The sequence below is a fragment of the Setaria viridis genome, chromosome 7 (genome assembly GCF_005286985.2).
Source record: "Setaria viridis chromosome 7, Setaria_viridis_v4.0, whole genome shotgun sequence".
In the NCBI taxonomy this organism is placed as follows: Eukaryota; Viridiplantae; Streptophyta; class Magnoliopsida; order Poales; family Poaceae; genus Setaria; species Setaria viridis.
This window is the reverse complement of record NC_048269.2, coordinates 3,088,226-3,102,492: the sequence shown is the minus strand read 5'-3', so window position 1 is coordinate 3,102,492 and position 14,267 is coordinate 3,088,226. Positions and strand designations below refer to the sequence as shown.

Below are 14,267 nucleotides of genomic sequence, written 5' to 3'. Positions count from 1 at the left end.
CTCCTTTCTTTATTTCATCCTTCGGCCTGGGTGTTCATGTGAACTTGAGTTGCCATTCCTTGATGGTTGGGGGTCTACTTCTCATCAAGAATCTTGCAATTCTTGATGTCTAACTTAGCTTTGGCTTGGTCACTTCTTATCTAGAGTTGGTGTTTAGTCCTTAGCTTGGATTTCTTCTTCGGTCGACCTTCGGGTTTTACTGGCCTATGAGTTCTATAGGTTGGGTTGCTGATTGGTTTTTTTTAACTACCGCTTGTATTCTTATCTTCTTTATTTCTAGGGATTCCATTTTTAGTTATTATTTTTATCCTTAAGTTCTTTGAGTTTTCTTCTTTCTCTCCTTTTTAGCTTTCCCTTTTTATCCTAGATAGGTTATTTACTATTATGTTTATTATTATTGTGTTTGTATATTTTATCCATTTTAATTTTATTTACATTCTCTATTGTACATTGAGTTTTTTAAGGGGGTATTTATACAAGATTTCCCTATACTTGGATACTTCTAAGTTTCCTTTTGCCTTAAATTGTTTTAATGAATATATTGTTATTTATTATTACTACTTACATTTCATCTACTTTTAGGGTCCTCTAAGCTACATATTTTTGTGAAGGTTCTTCTAATATATTTTTATTTCCTTTGTTTTGTTATTTACTAGTTATCATCCGTAGTTTATTTCCTTTTTCTATTATTGTTTTCATTATCCTATGTGGGTTATTTATTACTATTATTGCTTTTTCCTACGTTATCTATATCTATAGGAACTATATTCAGTTGTTAGGTTTATGCATTTTTTATTTAGGATTAATTTCACTTCCTTGAATTTTAGGGTTTTATTTTCCTAAGGTATATCTTGTTTTCAGGGTTTTATTATGGTTACTTTTATTTGTAATTTTTCTCTTTCTATACTCCTTATTCTTGATTTGGTATTAACTTGGTTCCTATAAATTCATTTTTAATTATATATCTCTTCAGATCTATAACCTTAAGGTTTTAGTTATTCTACGTTGGTTTTCTTTATGGGGTGCTATCCACCTAGGGTGTTTTTAAGTTATCTTTGTTTTAGGAAAGTTTGCTATGGTGATTTCTTGGTAATTTTTAGTATATTCTATCACCCTTCTTTGTTTTTAAACATCTAACTAGGATATTTACTAGTTAGGTTTCATCTTATGACTTTAGGTTGAGGGTTCCCTTATATTTTTTAATAGGCTTTCTAATTCCTACTCTTTCCTAGGATGGTTCCAAAGTTTACTAACCTAGGAGTTACGAGGTCTAAGGGGTGGAATTTCTTATTTCCTCTTTAATGGATACTCTTTTATCTTTTATTTCTTTATTTCATTAGCTTTAAGAGTATTCCATTATATTTTCCATTAAAAATCATCCAGGATTTCCAATCTTATCACATCAGGGATATAGGCTTGTCCTATATCATTCTTGTGATTTCCCATATTTTTCCTGGGACCTGAGGGTTATGGGCCTACTTTGATCGGCTTCTGTGATTTTCCAAGTTCAGGGTTCTATTTACTTCGGGATCTACCCCATTTAAGGGGATTCAACCTGTATTCTGTGTAGAGTATTTAGACTATCATCCGGAAAATTCTCTTTATTTTGGAGTCTCCATCTGATGGGCAAGTTTAGAGAGGCAAAGGCTAGAGTAAATCCGAAAAAAAGAGAGCCTTATCCACACAATTTTACAATCAACGACCAAGCAATCCTATAATTATTACATGGAAAGGATCTATTAACTAGGTATAATCAAATATTATTCAATCACAAATACGTCACTTTAGTAAACATCTAATATCATTATGATTTTATTCTAATTACTCTGGTAGTTTTAGCTTTTTAGAAAAAATTTCTCTTCATAATTCTCCATATTGCGGATCATGATCCATACCTGCCAGAGTAATAAAATAGGAGTTAAGCATGGGATACGGGAATATGAGGGGACGAGAGGGATATTTTTCAAAAATTCTTGAAAAATATGAGCAGAATAGAGGGTTTCAGGTTTCCTGGGGTCGTGGGTAGCTTATATGGTCCCCTATATTTATTTATTGTTCTAATACCATACCTGTAGGAACCCCCTCTCTGGGAGTCCCGCTGATCATCTGTATTAGTCCCTGGATCAGTAGGCTAATACAATTATAATCACAGTTCAATATTTCAAGCAATAAAAGATGTATAATTAAATAAGAAAAGGTTTTCACCTTAGTGCAATGAAGAGAAGCGTAGGTGCCCATCCACTAAAAAGATGGTCTAAACACTCCGAGATCTATACCTGCACAATGAAAGTAAGGTTGAATACTGTTGGTATATTTCACAATCACGAATAAATCCACAAGCGCATGGATATAACGTTGTAGCATTTCACCGAAGAGTATTCCCAAGGGTATCATATTTCCCAAAGGAAGGCGGGTAGACCAAAAGAGTTTACTATTCATATGAGCCTACCATAGATGGATAGAGATAATGCTCAAGGTAGGGGTAAGATATGATAGATATGTAGTGTGACACACACAGGAATCATCTCAAGATAACTAAGCTAGGGAGAAGGACTAAGAGTTAGCTTTAGGTTCATATGTACTTCCTATATACTGCACAGATCATACAAGCATGACATACATACACATTGTATAGGACTCAGGCCTATGCACCATGGCGCACATGGGGAGATAGTACCCGTGCTGGTTCCGCCCAGCAAAGTTACTGCTAATTTACGAACTCCTACAGCGTACCCGAACATGGAGGATTACAAAGGACCAACAGGGCTATCACCACCTACGGCCTACCTCTACGGCCCGTGGGACAAACTCATATCGAATGAAGCTAAGCAATCCAAGCACCATGCTTGCATTGTTAACAACACTCTAGCTGACCCGAGCTATTGTGACAAGGGTTGAAGCCGCCATAAACATGACCATTGAACCGATGCCTTAGCATAGATAAACTAAGCTGTACAAGAATATACGCACACAGAGTATGTACTGAAGTATGATCTCAAGGCATACATAAGAGTATATGAGCCTATACTACGATAGCAAGGGTATATGACTAGCATACGAGCATATAAGCCTAGCACATCAATATAGTAAGGGTATATATCTAACTCATGCATATAAGTGATGTAGCACTGGCCCAATCTTCCGAAAGGTAGTGATAAATTCGATTCGTGGAGACTCGACATTGATGATCCGGGCTTCTAATCAGACATGATTCGAATCCCTGCAACCGCTACACCGCTGCTCCGTTGGTTATCAACCAAGCACAACTTGATTGACCTCGCCGAGAAGGCTTTCCCTGCAAGAGAATCGAAGGACACAAGCAAGAAAGTATAAACACGCAATCTGATATTGCAAATATGAATGAAGTAAAGAAGGGTTGAAGCTCTCAATTCGAAAGGACTAATCGACATAGTCGAGGAGAACAAGAACAGGGGCCCTAGATCACTGTAAAAGGACTTGTCACCACAGTTACAATTAATCAATCTTAGTTTCTCAAAGGAAAACTAGAACTAAATAAAACCCAAGTTTCTCACGACGGCTACTGAGTTTATATTAAAAGGGGCGAACTAGGGTTGGGGGCGACCAGGAAGTGGGGCGCCCACAACTTGGTCTTAAGGCCCGACATGATACAAGGCCAAGTTGGCCCAAAACTGGTGATGCAGCACCTTGTCATGGTCACACAGAATGATCCACGAACCTTGACCAGAACCAAAATAACACCGTCATCGTCCCCGTTCTAACGCATCAAAGAATGCCTCGTTTCGATGTCGTAAGAGGGAGATATGGCCAAAACTGTGCAGGGCTGTCGGCTGAATCTGAAATGAACGTGATGACTGAGTTGGTGACGAATTGTAACTTGGGGAAGACCATGACTCATGTGTGTCCAGCATGGCGATGTCCTCATCAATAAGAACCAAGCACAACACTATATAAAGAAGATGTATACTTTGAATAGAATAAAGTCAACATAGGAATAAAAGATACAAGAGCCATACCCTAGACTCTGGAGACCTGTAACCTGAAAGAGAGCTACTCTAGCCTAACTCTACTAACTTGGAAACTAAGAGGGAGAGAGTGATTCACTTGTGGTATGTGTGTCCTAGAATGGAGCCCCTCCCCTCATATTTATAGGCTCCAAGAGGCGGTTCTGCGAGGGAATCTTTGGGGAGTATCCCATAACCGATGTAAACCGTCACCACATGGAGGCTGGAGATGAGGAGAGGCAATGGTGGTTCGGCTGACCCCCTGTGGGCCTACCTCACAACCGCCTTTCTCCGGGTGACTGCCTGGTGGGTACCAATGGCAGTTGTGTGTGTTATCCGGTGGATTGAGGCAGTTGTGGTAGATTGTGAGCCCTTCAATCCATTGGATGCACATGTGGTAACCTCCCATTGGTCAGAAGCGTGTTTCTTGGATCCATAGGGGGTGCTTTTTCCATCCTTTTGTGTTATTTCACCTGCAACCAAATATTCTCAAAGGACAAGTGGAACTACATTATTCGAAATCAAATATATATGTAATAAATGCCAATCTTTCTTTATTCCTGAGTGTATTGATGGTCATATTTGGTACTTAACGACCGTCAACAAATACACTTATGGTTGGTACTCAACAAGTCCCAACATTTACTAAGTAATCATATGAAATTTGGGAGGTAGACAAGGAGCATGGTTTGTAGGTATAATACTATGCCTTAAGCATCTCACAAATGCAAAGTGGATTTAAAAGGTCAGTTTTTTAAAGACTATATAAGAAGGTTACTATTATTTTATAAAATGAGAGTTAGTGGTTCTGGAGGGGGAAAACTACCTCCCTACTAGTCCCCAAGTTTTATTCTGGATTCCAGTCCATCGAGCTTCCTCCAGTATTTCGAAACATTAATCCCTTTCCCAAAGAGTTTTTAGAGTAATCACGAAGGCTTTAACTTAGTGTGCTCGTGACCGTGAGCCTTGGCTATCCGGATAGGTTATACAATGCGCAGAGGTGTACACTTTCCCCATACGTCCAGCTAGCCCATACCCTCGCGAAGAGGTGGTACTGACCTACGAGATCCATACCAGCTCGTGCCTATCTCTAGGCAGCATTCCCTTGGTCCATCCACGGATATACTGGGATCTAAACAGAGACCACTAACATCCGCCTTGCGGATCCTATCCTGGGAAGTGCATGCATAAAATATCAAACATGGCCTCTAGCTCTCTCAACAGTCGACCCATGCCGACCGGACTTGGGACTATGTGAAGGTCCTATTCCAGCATATCTGTTGCCCACCTTAGCACCTTGGGATGGATGACTAGGTTCAACTAGCGGGGTTTGAATTAAGCCTCACATAAAATAGGCACTCCCAAAGGTTGTACCTTTTCGGCATGTATGGTTGTATGTTTTACAAGAAAGTCTCGCCCAATGAACCGGTCCTTATGTGACTGGAGTAAGCTTTGGGATAGAGTATCCTCCACTAAGGTCGTCCCCTTACTCCCAGGTCTAAAACACACCCTAGGGATTTTCAATACTATTATTTCATCTTTTAACTCATTCATTCTAAAGAGAAAACCCTTCCTAAGCACCTTGTTTAATATAAAATAATGTTTTGTTAGATCCTCTCTATAGAGCATCTTGGCTTATGGAAATGTAGCTTCCTAGGGTTATATGGCATGTAGCATTTCAATAGCAAAAAAAAAAGGTTAATCTCTCCAGTACATATTTCTAAAGAAATAGTTCCTAATAGGAAAACAATGCAGTCCATATTAGGTTGGCAATATTATTAACTCTCGCACTCAATAGAGTAAAACATGAACTAGGAATTGGGACTTGCCTTCATAAAAAATCCTTAACATCTCCTAGGGCGACCAGGGTCCTTTCTTCACGTCTTCTGGATCCTCGGCTTCAGGGCAGATCTTGGTCGTACTACTGGCTACACAAGCATATTTAATAATAATCAACAAGACAATACATCAATTAAATACCTAAGGAATTGGAAAAGGAAATGACAAGGGGCATTTTGGGAATTACCTGATTTCTATTCGTGAATTCCCTAGTGGGTTGGTAGATAATCCATTAATTGTTTAGAAATAGATTTCTAAATAATTAGTGGATTGGATGGCTGGATTTTAAGGAATATCCTAGGAAATTAATTGTAATTCCCTAGGGATTTAGAAGGTTTTGGTCGTGTAGCATAACGGTTGGGTTTGGTGAAGAATTAGGGTGTTTCATCGGTCGGCATATAGGCTATGTGGAGATGATAATCGGAGTTTCAGTTCGGTGGCATAACGGTTGTGCCTGGATGATATCTAGGTCTCTAACTAGGTAGAATATTGGCTAGATTTAGATGATGATGGGGTTTAGATCAAGTGGCATAACGATTGGGTGGTGTTAAGGATTAGGGTTTTTGGTTGAATAGCATAATGGCTATGCCGAAATGATGTTTGGGTTTAACTTGGGTAGAACAACGATTGCGTGACGGAATGGACCAGAGGCTTAGACAGATCCTTAAGGGTTGGGGATCACTAGGGGGTTATAGAATGAGCCTAAGGATAGGGTAAAGGAGCTTGCGTGGCAGTACTCGTCACCCAGTGCTTACCCCTACGACAGGTGGAGCTGGACAAGTTTCCTTATCCTAGGATAAGAGTAGAACTTAAGAGCTTGTACAACGAACGATCTGTCTCAGTGGAGCGATAGATGCTGTCGGCAAGATCAAGTAGAATGGAAGCCAGAGAGCTTGCTCGACAGACTTTCTTCGACCACTGAGGCAGAGTCGGGCGAGATCTGGTAGGACGGGAATAGATGCTAGAGAGGTTGCACAAAAAACATCCTGACCTGGTGCTAGGGGATAGATACACGGCGTCAGGCGGAGTTGGGCAAGATCAAGCGGATCGAAAATCGAGGCTAGAGCTTGCTCGACGAACTCGTTTCGTCCACTGGGGTGGAGCTCGGGCAAGATGACCAAGGTAATAGGTTTGGATGGCTAGGTGGGATTTTTAGAATTTTTTGGGGAATTTCCAGAAGAAGACTGGGCGATACGCGAATTCTTGCTTATGTGAGAAAGAGGTTTTCTATTAGAGAAAACGTAGGATAATATGAATAGGGTACATTTGGGATGAACAATGGCAAAGGAGTACATGGTTAGACTTACAACAATTCCTAATATTTTTTTAGGTATTTTTGGAGATTATTTTAGAGGTGACTAAGGGCTTGAAATGAGGTTTGGGGTACACTTTCCTAGGTGCGCATAGAGATTTGGGTCTGGCTGACGCAAGCGGGGTGAGGGCCGCGGCCATTGTGCGGTAGACCGATTGACCTGGGCTGTGTGTCCACGGTGTTCGTGAGCTGGGAGCATGCAGTGGGGAGGTGGGTGAGGGGACAGTGGGACCAACGGCGTTAGACCACGGCCCACCTGGCGGGTTTATGAAGAGAGGGAGGGGAACGGGGGTGAGATGACGATGGGCCGGAGCCGGGTGCCCATGCACACCACCGGGAGGACTTGCTGGAGCACGCGGATCTCGCGTTTCTGGCCCCCTTCGAGCTCACAGCTTGCGCTAACATAACAATGAGCTCTTGGGGAGCTCGCTCGCGGGGTTGGAGAGGAGTGGAAGGGGAGGGAAGGGGTGTGACCACAGGAGCAGTGAGCTCAGGCCGGCATGGCTCGGTGTGTGGTGCTGGGGAAGGGGTTCCGTCTCGTTTTATAGGTGGCGAGGGAGTGCGCGGGGCGGCCACGTCGCCCTGGTTGGATGAGGCTGGCTGGGGGTGAGGTGGTAGCGTGGCACCAGACAGGGGGTGGAAACGGTGGTGGAGGAGATGACGCTGGCCGGGGGTGATGGACCAAGTGGCCCGAGGGTTACTTAGGGGCGAAGTTTGGCGGGGGAGCAGGCGGCTGGCATGGGTATAGGGCAGCCGGGGGCACATGTGTGCAGTGGCAGAGCAGCGCAGCGCACGGCTGCGGCACTGATGGCATTGAGGTGAGGTGGCCGCGAGGATGGGTGGCGCTGGCTCTTGTCACGATGGGGATAAGGAGGAGAGGGGGCAGAGGGGGCGTGCACCCGGGTGCCTTGGTGACGAAGAAGCACGGCGCGGGTGGCAGGGCGCCGGCGTGGCACGGCGGCGGGCGGATGAGTCCGGCCGGGGCAGCGTATCCGGGCGAGCGTGATGCCTTCGCGGCCATGTAGAAGAAGGGGGAGGCTACTCTGGACGGCGGCAGGCGTGCGCGCGCGTGTCCCGGTCGGAGCAGGGAGGAAAGAAGAGAGGGGACGGGGAAGGCACTGTCGTCGGCATTAATGGCAGCAGCAGTGGGGATATGGCGAGGTGGCGGGTGGCAGGCGGATAAGGGAAGAGGGGAGGTGTTTTGGAGGCGAAGGCGGTGGGGGAGGGGGTCTGCACCGGGCGCGGCAGCGGCAGGGGAAAGGGTTGCCGGCGGCAGCGGCACTGCGTGCTGTGCTGGCGCACTCGTGCGGGCTGGGATGCAATGCGTAGGTGGGCTGAGCTGGGCCGCGAGCGTGGGTGAGCGTGCGCTGGGCTGAGAGGCGGACCAGGCCGAAAGCGGAGCTGCGGGCTGGCGGGATGGGCCGGGTGAATGCGGAAGAGGCCGGGCAAAAAATAAAGAGTGGGCCGAAAGGGAGGTTGCGGCCTGTGAGTAATTTAGAAGTGTTTTCTATTTGTTTAGGGATAAATTTGAACTCAAACTTGAAATGTATTTCAAATTTGAACTCTAACTAAAGGGTTTTGAGGAGGGGTTTAGGTATAGATTGAGCCAAAGGTTTGAAGAATATTTAGAAGGAATTTAGAATAGGGTTGGATGGAAACCTCGTAGGGTTTTAGTTTGGATTGATACTCAAGTTGGATTTGAATATCATTGAAGGATTTTTAAAGTTCCAAGAATGGATTGAGAAGAAGATTTCTAAGGGAGAGCAATCACATGCATCACATATGTAGGTTTAATGCAAGATTTATATGTAAAAATGCTTCTGAATATTGTGAGAAAAAAGTTTAATTTGTATTTAAAGAAAAAATTTAAAAAGTATGTATTTTTAAATGCTCTAAAAAGTAGGATGTTAAATAGGGAGGGTAGTTTGGCGGAGAGGAAGACGATGACGGTAGATGTGGTGGCTGCCTCTCTCAATGAGGAAGAAGATAGAGTAGAAGTTGCTAATGGGTCCTGGGCCGTGTGATGCAGCTGCTTCCTGTCGCACAGAAGATAGATAGGATCCTCTCCATGGACCATCCCTCGGTCCGTGGGCAGACGGATGAGAGGGGAGGTGAAAATCAAATGATGAAGAAACAAAGTTGACAGGATCAATCCCAGGTAGCCAGCACAACGGGGCGACGTTCGAATCTACACGACGAACATAGCGATACAGCATGAGAAGAACTCTGTGCTTTTTAGTAGTTGTGGATGTATGTATTGGATTGGATTTGATTTGGTAAATATCGGCTGCTTAAGTATTTAGTGTAACGATATACAAAGACTGCAAATTTTTGTGTAAGATCTGATCAAAACCATATGGCTTGGTAGTGCTGTCTGAAGCAGTGCTTCAGCTGCAGCAGCTAACTACAACAGCTGCAGCCCGCACAGTGCAGTCAGCCAGCATAGCCGGATGGATGGAAACGGAAGAAGGTAGGAGTTCTGTGCTTGGGCTGCACAGCCGATTGGCTTTGCTGTACCGTTAGCTCGAGTGAGGACTCCCTATATATATACATATATAGTACTGTATATTTTCTTTCATATAGTAATTGGAAACATAAATTTATATGCTAATATAGCATTTGCTAATTTCCTAAGTCATCTTTTGATCATGTATAAGACACATGTACACAAAAACCATGGCAGTATTATATATATAAATTTAAATTTTGCTTCCATTTACCCATGTAAGGTTGATCAAATTATTTCCTAATTCCATTGTACATGTCACAATTTTTATGAATTAAATAGATCGGTGGTGTTATTTGCTTAAAATAATTGTATGCACTCTCATATCAATTTGAAACATGAAAAGATCAGTAATTTATTTTTTTAACTATTTTCCTAATTTAATGTTTGATGCATAAATTTATTCTGTACCACAACGTGGAGTCGCAGAACATTCACTAGCGCTAGTGTGATACTAATCTACGCATGGTTCCTTTGTGACGTACAGTCGAATAGGGTGCACTCACGATACGTTGGAGTTTTGACCGTGTAACAGTGAAAAATATAGTACCTTCATTAAAAATATATAATGTTAGGGTAAGCTAATTACTTCCTCTATTATTAAATATACAACGTCATTGACTTTTTACTCCAACTTTGACCACCAATATCTATTAAACGAGTTAGTTAACTAAACTAAAATGTGTATCATTATGTCTATTGTCAAATGTACTTTAGATTTAGATTTAACTTGTAGGTTTATCTATTTGCAAAAATATTTATAGAAAAGATGAACAGTCAAACAAATGAAAAAAATAAACGGTATCATGTATTTAAAAACGGAGGGAAGTTATTAGAAACGTCGTATATTTAAACATACGAGCTAAAGGCAAGAAACAGAGGCGTGCGAACTTGAAGTTTCTAACAACATCTGCATTTGACAGCTCCAATAAAATAAGGATGCCACTGTATCACTATATCGAGTCACCGACAATCACGCTTTTTTTTTCCCTTGCGGATACCCACAATCACACGCAACAACTTGGTCCAAATATTACATTGTTTAGCAGCCAAGAAGCAATTAAACAATTAATATACCTGTGAACCTCGAGCGGTACAACTTGTTGACAAATATATATCTTACATTCTTGATGAATATCTCTACAGAATGAATTAATTGTAACAAGTAATGGTTGCTTCCCTGCAAGGCTCAATCCTTATGCCGTGCATAAGCTTCTTGGTTAAGGAAGTCTGTCATAATCCAGATGACGCTCGTCAGCTCACCGCCACTGTTGAGCTTCTTGGCATGGGACTCCCTGCTGCATCGATTGGCTGCGTAGACTAGAAAATCCATCCACACTTGAAGGACCAATTTCAGCACGGCCTTGCTGCCTTTGTCCGTCTCTCTGTCAAGTAGTTCTTTAGCAACTCCATTAGCATAACAGAGGCGAGGGACGTTGTGGCTGTATTTTGGCCTCTCCTTGTATACCGTGTTGGCGAGCTCATTTACATGATGGTTCAGTTCAGTGACATTAGGGCCATCGTTCAGGCGCAATATTTCCTTGAGCATTGTACCCATATTTCCAGTTGTTTGATGACCATGATTCTTGCACCTGTCTGATAAGTTTTCACAGGTTCGCCGGTATAGCATGTTCTGGGCAAGGCCTGGCAGCATTTTAGGGTGATCCACGAGGAGGAACATCAGATAGTTGGACAGAGTCCTTATATCCTTCACCACATCAGCTGCGTCACCGGTATCTCTACTGCTTTTGGCTAGGAAGATGTCTGTGCCGATGTGCCATATTATGACTCCCTCTTGGAACTCAACACCGAGGTTTCTTTCTTTCTTGATACGGTCATACAAGTCCCTGTCCTCCCTCTCAAGCGCGTCTTGACCCCAGCTCTTCCTGATCACACCCTGTGAGTTCAAACCCGTCTCTGTTAATCTGTGTATGTACTCGAACAGCCCCTGTTTCAGGCCATCAGAAATGTTGACTGTTGCAGAGTAATGCTTCCTATTCCACCACTCCTCGAATCCCAACATCGCAGCAACTCTGCCTACAAGGGGTGTATAGGACATTCTGCGGCGACTGCAATAGTGTAACATGTTATACTGCCCCATTTCGCCCGACCACCTCCTGCCTGACCTATTGCTGCCAGCACTTCCCTTGATGGTCTTGGCAATCTGGCGAAGACGATCCCACCTTCCGGTACATAGAGCTGCATATCGGATCCAACTCCATCGCGTGGTGCACAAGAAGGCATATGTCCATGAGGATCCTAGGGAATTCAACAGAGATGCTACCTCCATAAGGAAAGCCCCAGCAAGCAAGGTGTAAGTGACACCAACGTCTACCTTGTAATCATCTTTGCCACTGAAATGGAACAGCAGAAATGAGGCAGCAATGGCGACAGATGAGGCGAGACGGATGAAGTAACCTGGCCATGTGTGTATCACGGCAGCCTTGGTGTACAGGATGTCGTACAGCAGGGAGAGCTGCATCTCAGAGAATGCCCACATGCCCTTGGAGTCTTCCTTCCTAAGGGCCTTGAGCATCTCCAAGGTATTGTGTTCTGGATCTTTCTCCAGCCAAGAATCAACTGTTGCACGCTTGCATATGTGGAACATGTAATGAGCACGGCGCAAATGCGCTTCTTCTTCGTCGTTAGTCTTCTTCAGTATTCCTTGATCCCAATGATGGAAGTGATGATGCCTGGCGAGTGGTTGCTTCTTCAGAGACCTTCGGATGCTGCTCATGTTACCGCCCCTGATCGCAACAACCCTCTCAGCATACTTGCCGATGCCGACCGCCCACATCAAGAATGCGGCAAGGGCAAGGAAGGTGTCGCTTTTAGGGAGATGTTTGTAGAGGACATATGTTGCTGCTAGGACCTTCACGACGAAGACCTGCAGGTGGCGCAGCCAGAGTTGGTTGTCATGGAATGCATAGGCGGCTATGCTGTCTGGGCCGCCACGGTGCAGGAGAAGGAAGGGTGCCCAGAATGGCATGAGCCGGTGGTCGCGCGGTGCGCTGCTCAGGGAGAGGAGTCCAATTGCATAAATCCCTATGGTGTCAGCCAGGTGGTATGCGAGCCACAAAGGGATCCTCAGCAATATAGTGGCTCTGCGTCGCCGGATTCCAGCGAGGGGGAGGAGGAGAACATGCAGGACGAGGCTGAAGAGCATTAGGATCTGGATGGACCAACGGTTCCACAAGTCCAGTGGCCTCACAGCCATTGCTCCTGCATTCAAAGTGATGAATCTCTTTTGGGGTCTGCATATGCATCTCTCACAACAAGGCACTAGAATCAACAGCCAACATAAGAAAGAGATGCAGACAGCTGAATTGGACTTATTTAAAATACTATCTTAATAAAATGCCTGAAAGATACAAAGAGCCGACTAGGAATCAAACTTAATTAATATGGGCCTAAACAAAGATTCCACCAATACCATATGGATCATTTTTGTTAGTACTAAAGAGACGATAAGAAATTGTATGCGTGCAGACTATAATCAGAGGTAACTAAGTAAGGAACATTCAGAGATTCGATGAAATGAAGGAAAAAAATCAGGAAAACTAGGTAAACATAGTAAATAAGTCTAGATAATTTAGATAATCGATCGTATGAAAGCTTAGCCATGTAATTATATTGGGATTGTGTAGGAAGGAAATAAAACCTGTCATCCTTAATGAAGAGCACTTTGGAGGTAAATATAAACATTGGGACAGTTAATAAAATATGAAACTGATATGATGAGGGATTTTATGATTCTGTTCATACTTCGAGGTAAACTACTGTACAGTAAGGAACGTATCAGAGGCACGCATACCAGTAATAAGTTGTCAGCAGCTCATGGTAATACCGCCCCCTCCCAATCCGCTGAGGTGACTGGTGTGCTGCGTGCAAGCCTTTGAGATGAGGTTAGTTGACAGAAAACCAAGTGACGACCCCTTCAAATGCTTGAGAAGAACGTGGCTGATCTGCAAAAATGTGATAATCATGAGTCAAAAACTTGGACAGCTTTATACTATTCCGACAACAATACAGGAACAACTACTTTACATACATAGGCACATATTCCATATCTGACTAAGAAAGAACAAGGAACAAGTCCTGCATGTCTAGTTCACTGATTCGGAAGAAAAGGGCAGGGAAGAGTGATCTAGGACAAGCCAGAAGAGAAACGGAGATATCTTGTACAATGAGCTACATCGTCGTATCACCATTTGTTATATTGTTGGTTGGTGGCGCCGTATATAGGAGGCGATGTGTAAGCACACAATTCAAGCTGCATCCGGGCGTCCAACAATACAATATAGTCTTTAGGTAATTAAGCAATTCCCAGGCTTGAACAACAGTCTAAGGTGCACCTATGGCCAATTTAAAAAGCTTTATACGTCGCCGTTTATTTTTAAATAAGAGAAGCTTCTGTGGGTGAGTGGGTCTGTTGGTTTCATGCCCGGTTGGCATGCCAAATTCCATTTTCATGGTAACTTAAAGCGGGAAAGATAGATGAAGCATACCAGCGTCTCCATTTTCGGGTTGTTTACTACTAGAAGATCTTGTGTGGAGAGGATTGGTATCTGGGATATCAATCTGTTTCATAATCTTTTTAGTGGGATATTCTTGGCGTCGGAGTGGG

The 14,267-nt window shown here is 43.5% G+C and overlaps 1 protein-coding gene across 2 annotated transcripts; it reads right to left on the bottom strand.

Annotated features, from left to right (window-relative positions):
* Positions 1-10,661: 10,661 nt before the first annotated feature.
* LOC117864999 (uncharacterized) lies at positions 10,662-13,869 on the bottom strand. Of its 2 annotated transcripts, none has more exons than XM_034749064.2 (3): positions 13,692-13,869; positions 13,455-13,605; positions 10,662-12,862 (listed from the first exon to the last, which is right to left on the bottom strand). In XM_034749064.2, exon 3 carries the CDS (start codon positions 12,855-12,857, stop codon positions 10,830-10,832), a length of 2,028 nt encoding a protein of 675 aa, XP_034604955.1. In that variant the 5' UTR covers positions 12,858-12,862; positions 13,455-13,605; positions 13,692-13,869; the 3' UTR covers positions 10,662-10,829. The 2 variants fall into 2 exon arrangements, with proteins under 2 accessions (XP_034604955.1, XP_034604956.1); XM_034749065.2 differs by having other exon boundaries at positions 13,455-13,600.
* Positions 13,870-14,267: the final 398 nt, after the last annotated feature.

Excerpts from the sequence above, each read along its gene's own strand:
- LOC117864999 (XM_034749064.2), bottom strand. The coding sequence starts at position 12,857 with ATGGCTGTGAGGCCACTGGACTTGTGGAACCGTTGGTCCATCCAGATC.